The sequence below is a fragment of the Lithobates pipiens genome, unplaced genomic scaffold (assembly GCF_037356315.1).
Source record: "Lithobates pipiens isolate NorthernLeopardFrog02 unplaced genomic scaffold, aLitPip1_a1.2 Scaffold_27, whole genome shotgun sequence".
Lineage (NCBI taxonomy): Eukaryota > Metazoa > Chordata > Amphibia > Anura > Ranidae > Lithobates > Lithobates pipiens.
The window spans coordinates 201,965,716-201,986,450 of NW_027507788.1; the positions used below are offsets into that span (position 1 = coordinate 201,965,716).

Below are 20,735 nucleotides of genomic sequence, written 5' to 3' on the forward strand. Positions count from 1 at the left end.
TGGATTTGTCTTTATAAAAGATCTGTGGAATGATCTAAAGTTATTTTGGCTACATATGATTACATATTAAAAAGCATAATTTTACAATTTTTTTTAAAGTAATTTTAACCTAAGTGGGTAATGTGTTGAGGTCACAAATTTACACACAATGTCAGCAATGCCCTTAGAGGAAAGTATTGTTGGATTTTCAATACACTCTTAGTGTTTGTTTATTCATGGATTTACAATTTATGGGGATACTGGATTTCTTTAACCCTGAACTGATTCATTATTTTTAGGGGAACCAAGTGCTCCAAAGTTGACAGGCCGTGTTGGAGATGATGGGAACTCGTTTAAAGTTGTCTTGATCAAGCAGGATGATGGTGGCTCCCCTATCCGCCACTACATTGTCCGTTACAGAGCTGTAAGTGTCTTCCAGCAATTGTTTCCAAGTTCTATATGAATTTTGTTTTACGCATGATTAATGGAGTTATTCATCCATATGTTCCACACATCTAAATTTGTTATCAAATCTTGTGTCTTGGACGTACTGTAACATTGGGGGATGTTTAGCTCAGTGGCAGATGCCTTTCAGTAAGTTCACAGCGAACAGGAACTTTCGTTTAAGGGCATGGTAGCCCACTTTTATTAAAAAGGAACAACATAAAGTTCATACATGCACTTGGTTGCCCACACAGGGGTTCTTCTGGCAAAAAAAAAAATACACGAAAAATGCCAAGCCACCTGGCTCTCTTCAGCAGCACTGCCACCTAGGCTTTACAATTCAGCCCTCTTGGCCATATAACAGGGTTCCCGCACAACTACTGTACATCTTTTCAGCTTCCTTGCTGCTCAGGCCTTCCACTTCAGGCTCTCATTTGTCTCAGATGCGCACAGCTTTAAAGAGGAAGTAAACCCGACCAAAAAAATTCTAATTTTCTACTGTTGCTATTATACTATACATCAGCCTTCATACTATATATGTAATTCCTAAAAACGAGCGCTCTAGATACCTTTTTTCTCATTTTCAAAAATATCTCCCTTCCGGGTATCGCCCGCGCCATTGCAAAGTCTGGTTTGGACGTCCTTTGCGGACATCATTTCCTCCCTTAGTAAGATTTCCCTCAGGAAATCTCGCGCATGCGCCGTAGCGTCATAACAAATCCAAACCAAGGGATATCTTTACAACGCGAGACTTCTCCTCTGCCGCAATGAGGAGAATGCCTCGTATTAACAAAAGGCAGAGAATAAGGAAGATCAAAGGCGGCAATACAAGATACGCCGCATTCGCACGTCAATACTGCTCAAGCGCGACATCTAAACGGCGTTTTTTTCGAAAAGGACACAAGTAAGTGCACTTTCTCAGGCAGCGATCAGCTGCCTGTGAAAAGTATGATCTACTAAGCAAAACATGTTTAGGAGGGTTTACAACCACTTTAACACACACAGTGTCTCTCTAGGAAGCAGCCCCTCACTGCTCTGATCCTCAGACTTGGGTCTCTGGCTTTCTCTAGTGCACACCTGAACTCTCTGGACTCCTGGAGATCTCCTGTCTCTCTGGGTGGAGCCCAGAACCCTAATCCTGACTCTGCTATAAGCTCAGGACCCACCTGCTCAATCAACCAGCCAGACTCCTGGCTGTTCCAAAAACCCGGTCCCAGGATTGGCAATTCCATCCCACCCATAACGCTATGGAATCTCCGGGCTCCAGGTCCCCAAGTGGATTTTACAAACTTTGGAGGAAACTGATAAAACAGATTCCTCCACATTAAATACCCCTGGAGCCCCTCAACCTGCCTATTTGAGAACCCTGGGCAACAATTACTAGGACAGGGAACTGTACTGTCACAGTACCTACATATAATTAATGACCCTTATCAGATAAAGTCCATATATTATTTTCAATTCAATGAAATATTTTTGTGTTATTGTGCCCATTTCAGAGTTCTTTAATTTTACTTCAGCATTTGTTGATAGTCTCTTTTGTTAAAGGCCACATAGTTTGGGATGTCAGTGCAGTAAAAATGGTGCATATCTTTCTAACAAAAGAACTTTGTTATCAATTGCTTGCATTCTGTCTGTCTGATTATGTTATTTGAATAATTTTGTGAATTCAAACTTAATACGTCTTATGCAGTTGACTTGGATCTTAAATATCCTCCTTGGGTTCTTCTTTAGAAAAATTCCCTGGACTGGAAACCTGAGATTAAGATAGCCTCAGAAAGTGACCACATCACGCTGCGATCTCTAGACTGGAATGCTGAGTATGAAGTTGTTGTGGTAGCCGAGAATCAGCAGGGGAAGTCAAAAGCAGCTAACTTCAATTTTCGAACCACAACAAAGCCCACAGTTATTCCAGGTACATTTTGTATTTTAATGTCCTCATCCCTTCTGCTTAATCATTAACGCAACTGAGCTGCTTATTTCCTAACATGCCTGAACATACCCCTGACCGCTGCTTGCTTACAGCCAACCTTAAACCTGGTCTTGCATGCACAGCTTGCGTTGTGCCTGGACCGTGTGATGATGCTAAGCGTGAATTGCATTATGTTGACTTTGACCATACTTCACCATTAACCACAAAATTAACGGCAGGGGCACTGGTACATGATACAAATGCCAGGTGTTTGGATGCATTCGATTAGATTTACTAAAACTGGAGCAGTCAGAACTGCAGCTGTGTATGGTAGCCAATCAGCTACTAACTTCAGCTTGTTAAATTAAGCTTTGGCAATAAAACCTGGAAAATGATTGCTTTCTGTGCAGAGCTGTACCAGATTTTGCACTACCCAGTTTTAGTAAATCAACCCCACTGTTTTAGATTAAGCAGTTTGATCACTTTTTGTAGTCCTTGTTGATTTCTGTTATGCTACATTGTATATCAACTAATCCTATAGTAGGTTTTGTAATGGACAGTTAAAAATCTGTAATTGGGTAGCTCAAATGACCAGTAAACGTAATGTGTGTGTATGTGTGTAACCTGCATTGTTTTGTATTGTTCTGCCTTGATTGTAGTTTAGTCTGTTTCCTCACGTATTAAGGCTACATTACTTATAAAGGTTTCAGAACGAAAAGCTGTGTTCGTGCTTCATAGCATGTGCACCTCCTCATAATTTTGTATGTCTATATACATATTTAAAAGATATTTGATTGGTATGGGCAAGACAGGTAGTTCATAGTTCAGACTGTTATATAAATGACCCCACTATCTCCAAATTTTACAAGATTAAGATGACAACATTGACTGACTGTATGTAGCAAACATGTCGCTCCACACATAACTTTTTTTTAATGTTTTATTGTTTTTTTTTACATTCTGATAAACTTGCAATGTGTGTGTATGTTCGTAGACATAGTATATATTCATAAATATATATATATATGTATGCAGTCTTTCAACAGCACTCACTGTAAAGCCTTCTGGTGCTCATCAATTTAGGACTGGCCCAATAGTCCAATATTTGCAAAGTCCACAATAAGAATGAGCGTCACTGTACTGTACTTAATTTTACATTACACATATCATGGTATTGTGTGTATCATATTTTATATAGATGTTATAGATAGCATTGATTTAAATGCCTCTTTGAACATCATCTCTTGCTCCGTATGGCTTCATACATGCTTTTAATGCACAAAAACCTTGTAGCAAAAATCTATTTTTTAGAAAACCGATAATATTCTGTAACACCATTGTCAAAAAGACAGTCCATTCAATATTTGTTTGTAAAATAAAGATTTTAAATCAATAGTAAAAAACAAACAAAAAAAATGATGTTTTATACCAGTTTAAAAATGTATTCACAATAAATAAATTGCAGCCAAGGCAACCCAAAACTATTATAGTTTCTTTAAGCTTACTGGGAGTCAGTTGAAGGCATGGAGAGTCTTTATCTGCACTCATCATCAATGGCTATGTCATGTTGAGGAGGAACAGTGGCTAGCAGAATTCTCTATTTTTGTTTTTCTTATTTCGCATATATTTGTTAGATTCCAGATTTTCCACATAAAGGCTTTTTGTTTTTGCAAAAGTGCACTAGGATTATTGTAAAATTGTTTGGTCCTAAATGTTGTTAAACTAGCACTACCGCTAAAAGGCTGACCTATTGTGATGCTTGCAAAACAACTTCTGCATCCTCGTGGAGCTCCATGAATTACAAGCCAAAGCTGTATACACAAATTATTATCTACTGAACAATCTTGTGTTAAGCCCCATGTGGTGTGTCCAGTCCACCATTTAACAGTTCAGTGCCAGAAACTCTAATTGCAAATTAAAGGTTTGGCATCGGACTGGTACTTAGCATCTGAAACATGAAAGACTTTATGGCATTTCCCTGTGCTGCCTTTTTACTAGGAGAATGCTAAAATGCTCCCAGGCATTGATGATCAGACCCACCATCATAGGAGTAAGCTCTCTTTGGTTCAAAACCCTGCACATGTCCCCCATTGCTTCAGCTCTGAGTTCTGCACTGCTGCAACAGGGGAAATAGCAAGCCATGAATGTGCTGGGCTTTAAATCGGAGAGAGAGAATCATATTTGTCCAGGATACAAATGATTGTGTGCATCTCAGTTCATATCATGCATATGCTATGATTACTACTTGTGGTTTACTAAGACCACATAGTTACTCTAGGTCAGGTGTCAGGAACCGTTTTGGCTGAGGAGAGCCATGAATGCCTCATATTTTAAAATGTAATTCTGTGAGAGCCATACAATATGTTTAAAACTAAATACAAGTAATTGTGTGCATTTTATGTAAGACCAACAAGTACAACAAGTCTCTGAATTCTTTTTAATAACGTTGTTATGCTGTTGCTAACCAATGATGAATAAAGTACTTCTTACCATTGATACGACTTCTGGTGCTGCATGGTTTTGCTGATGGCTTTGTAGTCTGGTTGATATGTGGTGAGGTTAAGCTTCATACAGGCGTTGAGACTTCCATCCATAAAAAACGTGATCGTAGGTTGGTCTTAATGTTCTTTACATGTGAGAAAGACTGCTCACGTGCATACGTAGAGCCAAACATTGTCAGTACAGCAATACTCACACACTGCAGTGTGTGGTATGTGACAGGAAGCGCGTTCCAAGTTTTCATAATCAGCTGGTCCGCGGGTTGAAGTTTTTTCAATATCCACATCTCGCGGATTGAGAGGCGAGAGCCAGATGCAGCCATCAAAAGAGCCACATCTGGCTCGCGAGCCATAGGTTCCCGACTCCTGCTCTAGGTAATTGACTTTGCAGGCATTGTAGTGTAAAAAGTTGACTAGTCAGCATTCCTCAGTGCACAAAAGCTCTTTGTGTGTGCATTGCAGGGAATTCCATGCAGATATGAATGAATGCGTATTGAAGTTTAGAGGATTTAAGTGGACTTACTTTTTAGTGATATTGAAATATGTGTGTAATGGTGTTATTGGATTGCACAATGGTAGCTGTTCAATATAGATATAAATTTGAACTTTGGACAGTTTTTTTTTTTTTTTGCTATTGTTAATGTGACGGAGTGGGGAAGGGTTTGATCAGTGTAAATTGGGTATGACTCAGAGGCAGAATCATCGCAGAAATAATATAATATAATGGTATCGCAAGGGAACAAGACAAATCTGTGGGACTTTAATAATGTCCACCAGGAGATCTTATAAAGACAAAAATCAATGCTTTGTTTATTTATATAGGGCAAACCTATTTGATAGTGGAGTTATGTATACATATGTCCAAGGTCCTGAAGAAGCAGCTTCATCCGTGAAACGCGTAGACCTAAAAGTGTTGTGACCGTTTCATATTAGGACGCATGTTTAACTTCAACTTGATGTTTTTATTAGCTGTTTGGGAATGTCTCCCTTCACATTTTTAACGGGAAACCCCAATTGTCTGTTCATTTTTGTTTTTATGTGATCTCCTGGTAGGCATAATCAACATCCCGTAGATTTTGCCTTCATTTGGAACGGTTTGATCATTTGTCCGTTGTTTTTGAGTCACAGTAAAATTTCTCCAAAAGTGAGTTAAAATCCCACATTTAGTAGTTGTCACTGAGACTAGTGTCCCCATTGTGAGATTTTGTCTGACCTCCTGTTCCAGCGACAGTTGTCAATGGCAGGACTTCCCTTTAGTTTCTGTCCTGGTGGCTGGCCTAACAAGGGTTCCCCAATCTTACTGTCTAAGTCCAGATTGGAAAAAGTTTCCATCACTTTTTATCTCAAATATACAGGATTGAGGGGAAACAGACAACAATAAAATACCGACAGAGGACATAACCCTTCTCCACTCTATTCAAACGTAAAAAAATATTTTTGGCTGCAGCTCCACCTTAATGATTTTGAGGATGTTTACACTAAATCTTTATGCATGTGCATGATGTGACAGTAGCGTTCAATGATGGGAACATGCTGTTTTTAAATGTGAAATAGCTGCATTGCTTTGTGCCTCGGTCTTGAAAAGTTATTGCTGTAGCTATGAATATGTATAACTGGATATTTGGGAGAGCTCGGAGAGACATGTTGTAGTATTAATAAAAGCATGTTCTTTTTATAAATGCATTGTACTACTTTCATTTGGCCTCACTTTTGTCTAGAGGCACTCCGGGTGATTTATGCAATTTATTCTGAGCTGAATTGAAGGCACAAGTGTAGAATATAACTGTAGAAAGTTTAGTTCATAAGGAGTCACAAACCAGCAGTCTAGCAGCTCCTGGAGTGTAAGGCTGGCTATCTGGAAACTCAGATATCTACCAGAAGGTCTGAAAAACAAGACATGCAATTTAACAAATCTAGCAGTGCTTGACCGGATCTTTATGGCAGCCTTAATCAGTTCTATGTTAGTAAAGGATCATTTACCACAACCTATATACACTATCACTACTAGTCTGCTTTTGGTGTATGTATTCAAATATTTTTTATTGTTATATGCCAAGTGTTGTTATTTAATTCCATAATATTTTTGGATACAAATTGATTATAGCATATAGAAAGGCTCTTCTATTACATCGTTTTGGAAAATTGAAAGTTGATTGTGCCGTGTATAATGGCCCACTGGGGTCGATTTACTAAGCGCAAAATCTGGTGCCGCTGAGCATGGAAGCCAATCGGCTTCTAACTTCAGCATCGCATAGTAGTCCATTATGTGTCACTTACCTGACACAGGAGCCAGCGAAGTCGCCGCTGTCCCCTGTAGTCCGCCGCATCCATCTTCTTGGTGGGGTCTCGCAGCCCCGCCGCTGTCATTCGGCGAAGCCGCGATGATGTCACTCCCACGCATGCGCACGGGAGCCGACGCGCGCGGCAGCTCCGTCGTTGAGAATGCTGCACTCAGTGCATGCGCCGTAGACAGTGGTGCCTGTTTTTGGGCAAATATCTCCTAAACCATATAGGTTTAGGAGATATTTCTTGAACCTACAGGTAAGCCTTAATCTAGGCTTACCTGTAGGTCAAAGTGATTTGTAAGGGGTTACAAGCACTTTAAACATGCGTATTCATGTTTTGTTTTTTTGCGTACATGCAGGCAAAAATCATTCTACCATTTCTTAGGTTGTGCTGTATGCACATATGAGCAAAATACTGTATAGCAATGCAGATTTTTGTATGCTTTTTTTTACTGATATATATATATATATATATATATATATATATATATATATACACAGCATAAGTTTATGCACCTGTGTATATACAGTAGGCCCATTAAAAACAATGACTATGTGAAACCTGACGAGAAACCCAATTTAATATTATTAACAAACTCTACTACCCTTATCGTGTTAGTAAATCAGAATTTTCTCAAACGACCTACTCATGGTGTGATACATTACACCCTTCCTTACTCCAACATTTATGGGACTGCCCAATGATTCTCTAAATTCTGGGACAAAATCTTAACATATATTGACCAAGTCTGCAAGGCGAGAGTCCCCACTGATCCTCTCATCTGGCTCTTAAGTCAGAAAGACCCGAAGGATCTGACACACTCATCTCCTGCTCATTATCTTCCTCAATGGGCTCACATTTGTCTCCTTGTGGCTCACAGAACAATCTTGCGAGCCTGGAGCCGTCCCTCACCGCCTCTTGTATCTACAGTGAAACAAGCTTTGGCACCCTTATTTGCCCTAGAAAAATTGAATACCATCATCCAAAATGTCAAATCCATTCGCCGATTTATCGCCAGATGGAGACATTACATAAATAATAAACATTTTCTCCAATGGAACTTTCCTCACACATGCAACCTTTTCGCTATATGGATTGGTACTTAAAAGCGGACCTCAACAATTCCCTGGGGAAGCTTAAAGTTAAAGAGGTGACTCTTTCCTATGCCTCTTCCACTATACTCCTCCTGTCTTTTACAGATTCTTCCAACTAATGGAACTCCTCCAGGAGCCTTTATGCCGCGTACACACGACCGGACTTTCCGGCAGACTAGGACTTTTCAGTGGAGTTCCAACGGACTTCTGAACAAACGGACTTGGCCACACGTGAATGGATTAAATCTGTTCGAAAATCCGTTCATTTTTAAAGTGATGACATAAGACGGAACTAAAAAAGGAAGTTCAATAGCCAGTAGCCAATAGCTTCCCTTGCGCTGTATTTGGTCCGACGGACCAGCATACAGACGAATGGTTTTCCCGATAGAAATTGAGTCCATTGGGCAGATTTGAAATATGTTCTATTTCTAGGTCCGTCAGATTTTTAAAATGAAAAACGATCGGATTAGCCCACACACGGATTGCCCGATGGACTGATTCCGTCGGACCTAGTCTGCCGGAAAGTATGGTCGTGTGTACATGGCAGAATTGTATTTAGACATTTAAGGGTACCTTTGTTCTACTCTAATCATCTTCTTTCATTTGTTTATGCTTCCACTCCTAATGGCTTACCAGTAGTGTCCTAGTTGTACTTAATGTACAGTGTTTCTTGGATTGTTTTTTTCTTTCGTTTGGACAAAGTACAGAAAGGTTAGACCCTCTGTCACATTGGAATTGCTGCCTAAGCACCTGCTGGCAAGATTCCCCCTTCAATTTGTCTTGCCACCAAGACAGAAAGTAGTAGAAATCCAAAACTGTAGAACTGTCACCAGTACAAGACGTTCGGGGTAATCTTCCAATAGAGACAGATGTTTCAGCTATTAACCACTGTTTAAATTATGTTTAATGTTTAAATTAGATGGAAACATCACCTCTCTTTGTGGAGATTTCCTCTCATTTCATTTTGCATCTTTAGAACAGGAAGTGAAGGGGAAATTTCCTCTCATTTTCTGTTGCGTCTTTAGAACAGGAAGTGAAGGTAAACCTTCCCAATTGGGCATAGACAGCAAAAAAAACTAAAACTTTTTCACTCCATCCAAATGTTCTATATATTTTCACTTTAACCACTTCAGCTCTGGAAGGTTTTACCCACTCCCTGACCAGGCCTTTTTTGTGATACAGCACTGTTTTGCTCTGATGTAACGGAAACCTGCCTGTGTTACATCAGAGGGGTGCGAAGTCACCCATACGTCACAGGGAACCCCGGGTTTCCCCTTGCGTCAGAGGGGGGCGGGGTCAGGTGACGGGTGGCCCCGCCCTCCATATATAAGAAACGTCAGGCCGCCGCAATCCCTGCAGTGTCTCCTCCATGGAGACAGAAGAAGGATGGATTCGCTGCGCTGGATGATATGAGCCATCGCTGGAGAGATGACCGTCCGTCGCTGGATAGCAAGAGTGGATTACCACCGCTGGAATCTTTTTTTTATTTTTTTTATTTTTAATAAAGGAATTTTTCAAAAGTGTGTTTGTCTTATTTAACTATTTTTTTTTACACTTTCTTTGTGAAATGGTAGGGGTACTTTTGTACCCCCTTACCATTTCAAACAGGGGGGGCGGGATCTGGGGGTCCCCTTGTTAAAGGGGGCTTCCAGATTCTGATAAGCCCCCCACCCGCAGACCTCCACAACCACCGGCCACGGTTGTGGGGATGAGGCCCTTGTCCTCATCAACATGGGGACAAGGTGCTTTGAGGGGTCACAGACCCCCAAAGCATCCTCCCAATGTTGAGGGCATGGGGTCTGGTACGGTTCAGGAGGGAGGGGGGGCGCTCTCTCGCCCCCCCCCCTCTTTTTCTGCGGCCTGCCAGGTTGCGTGCTCGGAAAAGGGGTCTGGTATGGATTTTTAGGGGGACCCCCACGTCATTTTTTTTTTAAATTTGACGCGGGGTTCCCCTTAATATCCATACCAGACCTGAAGGGTCTGGTTATGGATATTTAGGGGGAACCCCACGTCAAATTTTTTCTTAAATTTGAGGCAGGGTTCCTCTTAATATCCATACCAGACCTGAAGGGCCTGGTAATTGAATTTGGGGGACCCCCACGCTTTTTTTTTAATTTATTTATTTATTTATTTTATCAATTACTTTCAATGAGTGTTCTCTGTATTACGGAGCCGACAATTCATAATAGCTGCGAGTGATTTTAAAGGACTTTTTTTCCTGCATAAATGACACTTTGTGCAGGGACAGTTCTAAGCACCAGAAACATGAGCCCCTTCACAGTCATACTATGACAACCCCCCCCCCCCCACCCCTACGAAATTTAAAGGAATATTACACTTTTATTGTTTCGCTTTAATCATTATTAAAATCACTGTTCCCGAAAAAACGGCCGTTTTTAAAACTTTTTTTTGCATTGATCAATGTCCTCTGGGGCAGGACCCGGGTCCCCAAACACTTTTTAGGACAGTAACCTGCAAATTAGTCTTTAAAATTAGCACTTTAGATTTTGAACGTTGGAGTCCCATAGACTTTAACAGGGGTTCTAAAGTATGCTATATACTAGCTCCGTCGAATCTTCTTTATACATTCGACAGACACCATAAGCCTTCAAAGACAGATTTGACCGTAATTCATGTGGATTTTCGGACGAATGCAATTTTTGAACGAAAAACGAAATAAATAAAAACGAATTTCAGGAGTAACTAAATAAATTACGTTTTCGGACGAAAAAGAAATTCCGAAACGAAATATTTTACTCTGCACATGTCTACTATAAACATGTAAAAAAATATGTATTACTTTCTGCTATAAAACATTCTCAATAATAAAGTGCCTTCATCAATTTAGGCCAATTTGTATACTGCTACATATTTTTTGATAAATAAAATAAAAAAATCCCAATGTTTTTACTAGTAATGACAGCAATCAGCAATTTTTAGTGGGACTGCGACATTGTGGTGGACAAATCTGACACGCAGTGATCAGTGCTAGGAAAAAATGCACTGACACTATATAAAGGACACTGGCAGGGAAGGGGTTAACATCAGGGGCAACTCTGTCAAAGGGTTAACTGTGTTTCCTATGTGTGTTTTCTTATTGTGTAGGGGACGGAGGCACTCAAGGAAGAGACACATCTGTGTTCCTGATTAGCAGGAATCACAGATGTCTCTCATCCTGTCTGACAGAAGGACAATCTGCCTTGTTTACATAGGCAGACCATCTTTCTTTCTCTCCAGCGAGCGATCGCGGGTGACCAGCGACCATCACGAGCACAGGATCCGCTGATTGGCTCCCACTGTGTATAATCATAGCAGGAGCATGAATCCGGCGGTGCGCGTATGTGCCCCAAAGCCGCACTTGAGAATCATGTATAGGTACGTGGTTTTACGCTTAAGGGCCGCCCTGCCGCAGCAAATTTAGCAGTTAAAAGGTATTTCCACTTTGGCAGTCAGTTTTGAGAAAACCACACTCTATATGTGTTTTATGTTTTCCTGTTCACACATCATACCAAAAAAAAAAAATATATATAAACAATTTCTTACTTTTTAGATGTTTTTGAGGACAAGGTGTATTGGCTGATTATAAGAATTTCTGAATAGTCTTATCCCCAGACAGAGAGTGAGCTATTCCTCATTAATATACATATCAGGAGGGTGGTTTCAAAAATTGTAACCCTTTGTTAGGACAGACAGTGCTTAAATCTAGTGTTCAACTGATAATGAAGAAATGCATAGTGCAGACAGGGTTAATTACTGTATTTATCAGCGTATAACATGCACAGGCATATAACACGCATGTTAACTTTAAGCCCTTGTACACACGGTCGGACATTCCAACAGAAAATGTCCGATCGGACCGTGTTGTCGGATAATCCGACTGTGTGTGGGTGCCATCGGACTGTTTCCATCGGGATATCCGACCGACAAAGTTTTAGAGCTGGGCTATAAAATTTTCTGACAACATGATCCGATCGGACTTTGTCTGATCATTTGTAGAGAATTCCGATCGGACAAAGTGCCACGCATGCTCAGATCAAATTCCTAGACCAAAGCTATTGGCTACTAGCCTGAACGTAGTCCCATCGTAACGAAATAACACCATCACATTCTGAACGATCGGATTTTCTGACAACTTTGTCCGACCGTGTGTATGCAACACCAGTTTCAGACAAAATCCGTCAGACAAAATCCGACGGATTTTGTTCTCAGAATGTCCGACTGTGTGTGTACAAGGGCTAAGAGGGAAGTTTCAGGAAAAAAAACTTTACACAGCCCGTTTGCATAGTACATGGACCCCATGCATAGTACACGGACCCCCTGCATAGTACACGGACCCCCTGCATAGTACATGGTCCTCCTGCATAATACACAGACACCCTGCATAGTACATGGACCCGCTGCATAATATACGGACCCCCTGCATAGTACATGGTCCCCCTGCATAATACACAGACACCCTGCATAGTACACGGACCCCCTGCATAGTACATGGACCCCCTGCATAGTACATGGACCCCTGCATAATACACAGACCCCCTTCATAGTGCACGGGCCCCCTGTATAATACACGAACCCCCTGCATAGTACACAGACCTGCTGCATAGTACATGGACCCCCTGCATAATACACGCCCCCCTGCATAATACACGGACCCCCTGTGTAGTACATGGACCCCCTGCATAATACACAGACCCCTGCATAGTACACGGACCCCCTGCATTGTACATGGACCCCCTGCATAGTACACGGACCCGCTGTATAGTACATGGTCCCCCTGCATAATACACAGACACCCTGCATATTACATGGACCCCCTGCATAATACATGGACCCCCTGCATAGTGCATGGACCCCCTGCATAATACACAGACCCCCTTCATAGTACATGGACCCCCTGCACAGTACACAGACCTCTGCATAATACACAGACCCCCTTCATAGTGCACGGACCCCCTGCATAATACACGGACCCCCTGCATAGTACACGGACCTGCTGAATAGTAGATGGACCCCCTGCATAATACATGGACAACCTGCATAGAACATGAACCCCCTGCATAATACACGGACCTGCTGCATAGTAGATGGACCCCCTGCATAATACATGGACAACCTGCATAGAACATGAACCTTCTGCATAATACACGGACCCCCTGCATAGTAAACGGACACCCTGCATAGTACACAACCCTCTGTATACCACACAGCCCCCTTTCATTATAAAGACCCTCCACTGCACTCCTAGTGCTGGGACAGCACTGCAAGCATACTCTAAATTTGAGAAAACTTCACACTGTCAGCCCCATTCTCATACACCGATCCTCCCGTGTCACTCTCATTGTAAATCAAAACTTCTAAATACCCCCATTAACACCGCTCTCTCTCGTGGACCCAGTCATGTGACTGCTCATCTCTCTTTCATTGACAGTCAGGTGACCACTCTCCTCCTCCAATCAAGAGCTACACACAAGGAGGAGGCGGAGCAAGAGGAGGAGAGCAGCCACAATGAGCAGTGTTAATTAGGGTATTCAGAGGCTTAGATTTACATAGAGAGTTACACAGGAGGAGCGGTATATGACAAAGGGCTGGCAGTAATGTTTTCTGAAGTTTAGAGTTTACTGACAGCTCTGTCGCACGGCCAGGAGAGGCAGGGCAGCCGGCCTGACACCCTCCCAATAGGTGGCACCCGGGGCGCATGTTATGCTACTGTATGTTAATGGAAATGTAACAAATATAAAATAGGTGTTATCCTAGTTTAGCTGTAAAAAAGAAAAAATATACTTTAAGCTATATGGAGCTAGATGTTGGTACTTCTGCTTGGCTGCACTTGGGTCATTAGTTCACATCCCAACCACAGCACTACCTGCGTGGAGTTTGCATGTTCTCCCTGTGTTTGTGTGGGTTTCCTTCCACACTCCAAAGACATGTTAGTAGGTTATTTGGCCCCTGTCTAAATTGGCCCTAGTATGTGTATGTATGAATGTGAGTTAGGGACCTTAAATTTTAAGCTCTTTGAGGGCAGGGACTGATGTGAATGTACTATATGTATGTAAAGAGAAGCATAAATTGACACTGCTATATATTGTAAGTACCTGTAATAAATACATATAGTTACAGCCATGGCAGGATGAAATATTAATTCATTTTTGAAAACAGAAAATCTTTGTGGCTTAGATATTGACCTTGGCACCCCAGAGGAATATCTGCACCCTGGGCCCCTAACAATATACTGTGTCATATGTATAATGTATAATGCTTATAATTCATTTAAGTGTAGAAGGGTATTGTGTACAGAGTGGTAGTGCATCATACATTGCACAGCTGTACAGATAACCTGCAGACTGGAATTCTTCCATGCATTTAGTCATGTGACACAAGATCACATGACCAAGCACAGGAAATATATGGGGAACCACCTTGGTACCAGCCTGTGACTTCCCTGCATATCTTTGCGAAGGATGATACACTCCAAGCACCTTTCTATGGCATGCTTTTATGCATTTTAATGTAAGTGTTTTTAGTGTTAGTTAGGGGATAAGAGAGAGGTTATTGTGACTGTTTTGACTCCTATGCCTCTATATCCTCTAAACAGAAGTATCATCTCACAGTGGACCAATAATCATACTAAAGTTCTGCTCACGTCCAAGATTTTGGTGTATTTTCTAAAGCATGTGATTAGGCTGTATTCTGTTTTTGTGAATGTCTGCTTTGAGATATGTATCACTGTAGTTTGATTTTAACATCATTAATGCTCATTCGAGCTAAGCCTTCCTGTGCATTAACGTGTGAACATCATGCATGAGCAGGTGGCAAGGACCTTCCAATGGACTTTGATATAAAGGCCTAGTGCAGTAAATATTCTGTGAGCTTTAGTTATGTCATAAATATATAGGTCCCCCTAAGCCCTTGTACACACGGTCGGAGATTCCGACAACCAAATCTGTCGGATTTTGTCCATCGGATTTTGTCCGTCGCATCTTGTCTGAAACTCTTGCATACACACGGTCGGACAAAGTTGTCGAAAAATCCGATCTTTCAGAACGTGATGACGTAATTTCGTTACGATGGGGCTACGTTCAGGCTAGTAGCCAATAGCTTTGATGTGGGAATTTGATCTGAGCATGCGTGGCACTTTGTCCGATCGGAATTCTCTACACATGATCGGAGTATGTCCTATCGCACCAGTTTGTCGGAAAATATTTCCAGCAAGTTGGAAAATTTGGTCCGACGGATATTCCGACGGGAAACAGTCCGATGTATACCACACACAGTCGGATTATCCGACAACACGGTCCGATAGGACACATTCTGACGGATTCTCCGACCGTGTGTACAAGGGCTTACTCTATATATAAATAAATTTCAATGTAATGTATACAAGAAGTTCTGTATGTGCTTTCTGGAAAAAAATCAAATCAGTTATGTAGAAATATTCCCTGCCCATTGAATTTATATTTGAACCTGAGCCCAAAGAATATTTACATAGGTATTTACAAGAGTACTAGTAGCACATATGGTATAACTCCATGATGTTATACTGTGATGTCATGTATATTCATAAACCTCTATAGAGGAAGTACTGGACAAATGCCCTTTATTGCATTTTGGAATATCACTTGGCCATAGTGAGGGAGACTTTCACTTACAGAAGTAACTTATTTTTTTGGGGAGATTACATTTTACATTATTCTTTCATCTAATCGTAAAACCGTGTAGGCTGGGGAGGGGCTCACTTGTCATTTTTGCAGTGGAGTACTTTGTTTTTTGTTCCCCCATCGAAATAGATGGAACAGCATTTACGTACTGGGCAAACATTTGACCTGTTAGTTGTTTTGCAAACTTTTGTAAAATTTGTTAAATTGGCTGCCTTTTTACTGATAGTTCTTGCACTGGTGTCTTGCGCTTAATGTGTGATTAATAGCTCTAATTTGCTGCTAACAGCTTCTGCTTCAGGGCTTGCCTCAGTAACTCTGCATTTTTTTTAACAACTGCCATCTTTTAGTTTCATTTTTTTTTTCTTGTTTGGCTATGCTGATTTTGACCTTTTTTTGCTACATTTTCTTTGTATTTGTGACCTGTTCATTTTCTTATCTGTTTTCTCTCTTCTCTCTTTTTTCTTTTTTTTTTCCTTCCTCTTGATCCCATGATTTCTCCCACCTCCCTCCTCTGTCCCTGAAATCTCCCTTGTCTGTGGTTTATGTCACTTCAACTGCCCCTGGACATCCATTCTTCTACATGCACCAAAATTTCGCCAACAACCACTTTCCCTGGAATCATTACATCAGCAGCCAATACTGGGAGCTGTACTGTGTCATCCACCTCTGCAGCTTTGCTCGCCTTACTAGTGACTGTACTCTTCTCCTAGACTTTTTTTTTTTCTGCTCCTGCAGATGTTTCTCTCTGCTAGAGAGAAATGATCATCAACGCAACCCTACGCCATGTGTCTATTTTTTTTTTTTTTTTTTAGAGGATTTGGGAATATAATGTCTAGTACATACTGCCCTTCCAAAAAGGAAATATTCCTTTAATTAAAGGGGGACCACAGTAAATTGTGAAATATTTGTTGGCCTAGTGGTCAGGGGAAATATGTAAGAAAGTGAAGCAACTTAGAACTTTGGCTTCACCAAATGAAGGACAGTTTTTTTTGGGGGCATTAACTAAGTGTTATTTTGAAACGGGATGAAAAGGGGTATTCCACTTTTACTGAAAAAAAATGTACAATTCTTTTCAACAGCAGGGGCTCTGAATCAGGCTATTACACTTTTATTAGGCAATCTCTGCTCTGGTGGCTTGGAGTGTTCCATTGCTTTCTCCTGTAGGTCCATTGCCAGCTATGTGTCTAAATGTCTGAACTGGTGGAACAGGAAACAATTAGAAAAGAAGGAGAGCACCCACAAAGGTTACCCAGTATTTTTCTCTATCTAGAAATCCAGCTAATGCTGATCACTCTGGGTTCACAAGCTGCATAGATAAGTTCGTAGAATGCCAGAAGTGATGTGGGGGAGACTGAGCTAAGAAATTAAAGGAATGTTTTTGTATTTTTATTGCAAGTGTGAAACCTTTTTCATGTTCCACATGTTTGGCCAAGAGCCCTATTCATACAGTATACAAACAAGTAACTAAACAATAGTAGTATGAATGACACATACAGTATAAGACAATGACGTCACTAGCTCCTATCTCCTTGTGAATTGAACTAGCTCTTTTCTCATAATGTCTGTCAACACTGTACATGGGCAACAAGAACATTTAGTTATGTTTACATTATATACAGTATCAATATGATCCGTAATATTAGAAAAGTATATTTTTATTTTTAAGTTAAGTAATGTGATGTTAAGCCAATTAGGTAATCCTCTAACACTTAGCCCTGGTACACACGGTCGGAGAATCCGTCGGAATGTGTCCTATCGGACCGTGTTGTCGGATAATCCAACTGTGTGTGGTCTCCATCGGACTGTTTCCATCGGAAAATCCATTTGACCCAATTTTCCAACTTGTTGGAAATATTTTCCGACCAACTGGTTCGATCTGACATACTCCGATCCGATCAGAGAATTTTGATCGGACCAAGTGCCATGCATGCTCAGATCAAATTCCTACATCAAAGCTATTGGCTACTAGCCTGAACGTAGTCCCATCATAACGAAATTACGTCATCATGTTCTGAATGATCGGATTTTTCGACAACTTAGTCCGACCGTGTGTATGCAACAGTTTCGGACAAGATCCGACGGGCAAAATCCGACGGACAAGATCCGACGGATTTGGTTGTCAAAATCTCCGACCGTGTGTACAAGGGCTTACAGGTATGTTGCCCTATACTTGAGTGAGAAGATGTAGAGCTACCAAAATGGCTATTATCATTTAATACTTTCTAAGACTGAGCAAATGCTTTCTGCTATCCTCCCTTATATGGAGGCAAAATTATCTTGCTAGGTATAATTTTAATGGAAATATGGTTGTGGAGCCCACATTTGCCTATTGTATTCACTATCCATTCATTATATTAATGTTAGAGCAGTATTTCAGAAGACTTCATCGGCCTATAAAGACAACAACCTTAAGTGAAATCCAGAACCATGGTAAACTGGTTAATTTACTTTAAATATGAAAGTAGATCTAAAATAAGAGCTTCTTTAGTTGGTTGTAGGTAGCCTAACAGTAATATTATGTTCCTAACAATAACATTGTATTAACATTTATAGCACAATGTTTTAATTGGAACTGCTGTCTGTGCTTCATTTAAAAATAATGCTTTTCACTTCCTGCCCCAATGATTGTATGCACAGTGACAGGAAGTGGAGAGAAATCTCCACAGCAGGTAATAAAACCCTAAAAAGTTCCAAACATTCTCCAATCTATCCAAAAAGTTTAGAACCACACTTTAAATAGGCAATGTTCTTTTATTTATTAAGGAACGGAAGAACATTAATACAGGTAATAAAATAAATCTCTGTTATTTTATACACTATTGATTTCAGTTTGCATAGCCTTTGATTGTGAAAAACGTAACAAACTGGTGAATTTCATTATAGAGAAGAGAAACAAGAATATTGCATTAACGGTTTTATGATACAGATTATGCCAATATCTACACCAAGAGGCAGCTGTTTTCTGGGCCATATTAATATTCATTAAGGGTCATCCTATCAGTTTCTTAGAAAAAAGTGGCAGTGAATAGTTAACGTGAGTTGTGACGCAACGTCTCAGGTTTTTAAGAACTCATTTTGAAAGTCCAATGGTTGCAGTCTTCCTCCAGTCTTTCTGGTGGACATCAGGGATTCTCATTGAACTTACTGATTGCAACACTATAAAAAAAAAAATCCACTGGATTTGGACTGGACCTGGAAGTTCCTAAAATGATACATTGGGAGAGTGGGAAGGTAGAGGTAAGTGTTGTTTGTTCATTTTCCACTCAACTCGACTCAAAGCTACAGAGTGAACTTCTTAAAAATTTGATTTATAGGCCATTTTATAACTTCTAATTAAAGTGTATGTTAAATAAAAATAAAAATATGCAGTACATCTCTGCAAAACATACACACTTCCCTTGTTAGTTTTATCCCTTCAAAGACCCAGCAAGTACAAAAAAAAATCTGTTGATCTGCTAGAAATGCATTTTGACGGACAACTGACAAGTTCTACTCAGTTGTATTTTCCTTAAAGTGGTTCTAAAGCCTTAAGGTTTTTTTTTTACCTTAATGAAAAACCTTCTTTTGCAGAGGTTCCCCCCAGCCCCTCTTATACTTACCTAAGCCTGATCTTGATCCAGAAATGTGCATGGGAGCAGTGGCTGTCCCAGGCTTTGTCTCTCCTCACTGGGCAGATTGGTGGCAGCAGAAGCCATTGACTCCTGCTCCTGTCACCCCATACAAAGAAATTCAGGGTGCAGCCTCAGGCTCTAGTAGGATCTTATATGCTGACAACCAATGGAAGTGCAGGGAGGGAAAAAGCTTGTCTCAGCTCCATAAACGTCAATTAGGAAGGAAAAGAAGTCCCAGGAGCCAATACACAAAACCCTTATGTGAAGAGTGGAAGCAGCTATAGCTTCGACTCCGTCCAGGCCACACCCTTGACATGTTTTGCCCTGCCAATGGAGTTTAGTGATGAGGGGTGGTCTGGACAGATTCTAGGTTGAGGCTGCTTCCACTCTTTACATAAGGGTTTTGTGTGATGTCCTGGGACTTCTTTTCCTTCCTCCTGCTCCCGCCAATCAACTCCTATGATGAAAGTAGGGATGGCTTTCTATGGGGGCATTAAATTGGGGGAATGAGCCAAGAGTCCCGGAAGGGGACTGAGAAAGATTGAGGCTGCTTTGTGAAAAACCATTGCACAGATCATGTAAGTATGACATGTTTTTTATTTTAACTATCTTTAACCACTTCCAGACAGTCGCACGCCGATATATGTCCTCACTTTGAAGAGGAATACAAGGGATGTTTACATAATAATAATAAAAGTGACACTTTTTTTTTTTTTTTTTTTTAATGAACAGTGTAAAAATAAAAAAATAAAAGGTAAAATAAATAAGAAAAAATTTGATACATTTTTTAGATGTGCCCCGTCCCGCCGAGCTCGCGCACAGAAGCGACCGCATATGTGAGTAACGCCTTTATATGAAAACGCTGTTCAAACCCCACACATGAGGTATTGCCACGATCAGTAGAGCGAGAGCAATAATTATAGCCCTAGATCTCATCTGTAACTCAAAACATGCAACCTGTAAAAAAAAAATTAAACATCGCCTTTGGAGCTTTTTAATGGTAAAAGTTTGTCGCCATTCTATTTCTCGCAATTTTAAAGCGTGACATGTTGGGTATCAATTTATTCGGCATAACATTATCTTTAACAGCATAAAAACAATTGGGCTAACTTTACTAATGTCTTATTTTTTAATTCATAAAAGTATATTTTTTCCAAAAAAAAGTGCCCTTGTAAGACCTCTGCGCAAATACAGTGTGGCAGAAAGTATTGCAACGACCGCCATTTTATTCTCTAGGGTGTTAGAAAAAAATGTAT

General features: G+C 40.6%; 1 protein-coding gene across 11 annotated transcripts in view; it reads left to right on the top strand.

The window, feature by feature from the left end:
• The window catches only part of NCAM1 (neural cell adhesion molecule 1), a 503,899-nt gene that overhangs the window by 452,404 nt on the left and 30,760 nt on the right, over nt 1–20,735 (top strand). For 9 of the 11 annotated variants that reach the window (XM_077458119.1, XM_077458120.1, XM_077458122.1 and 6 more), the window contains 2 exons: nt 279–403; nt 2,158–2,338. In XM_077458119.1, the coding sequence (XP_077314245.1) occupies nt 279–403; nt 2,158–2,338 (306 nt within the window). Of the gene's footprint in view, nt 1–278; nt 404–2,157; nt 2,339–16,498; nt 17,258–20,735 lie in introns of those variants that run through there. The other 2 variants (XM_077458126.1, XM_077458127.1) reach the window with 2 other exon arrangements.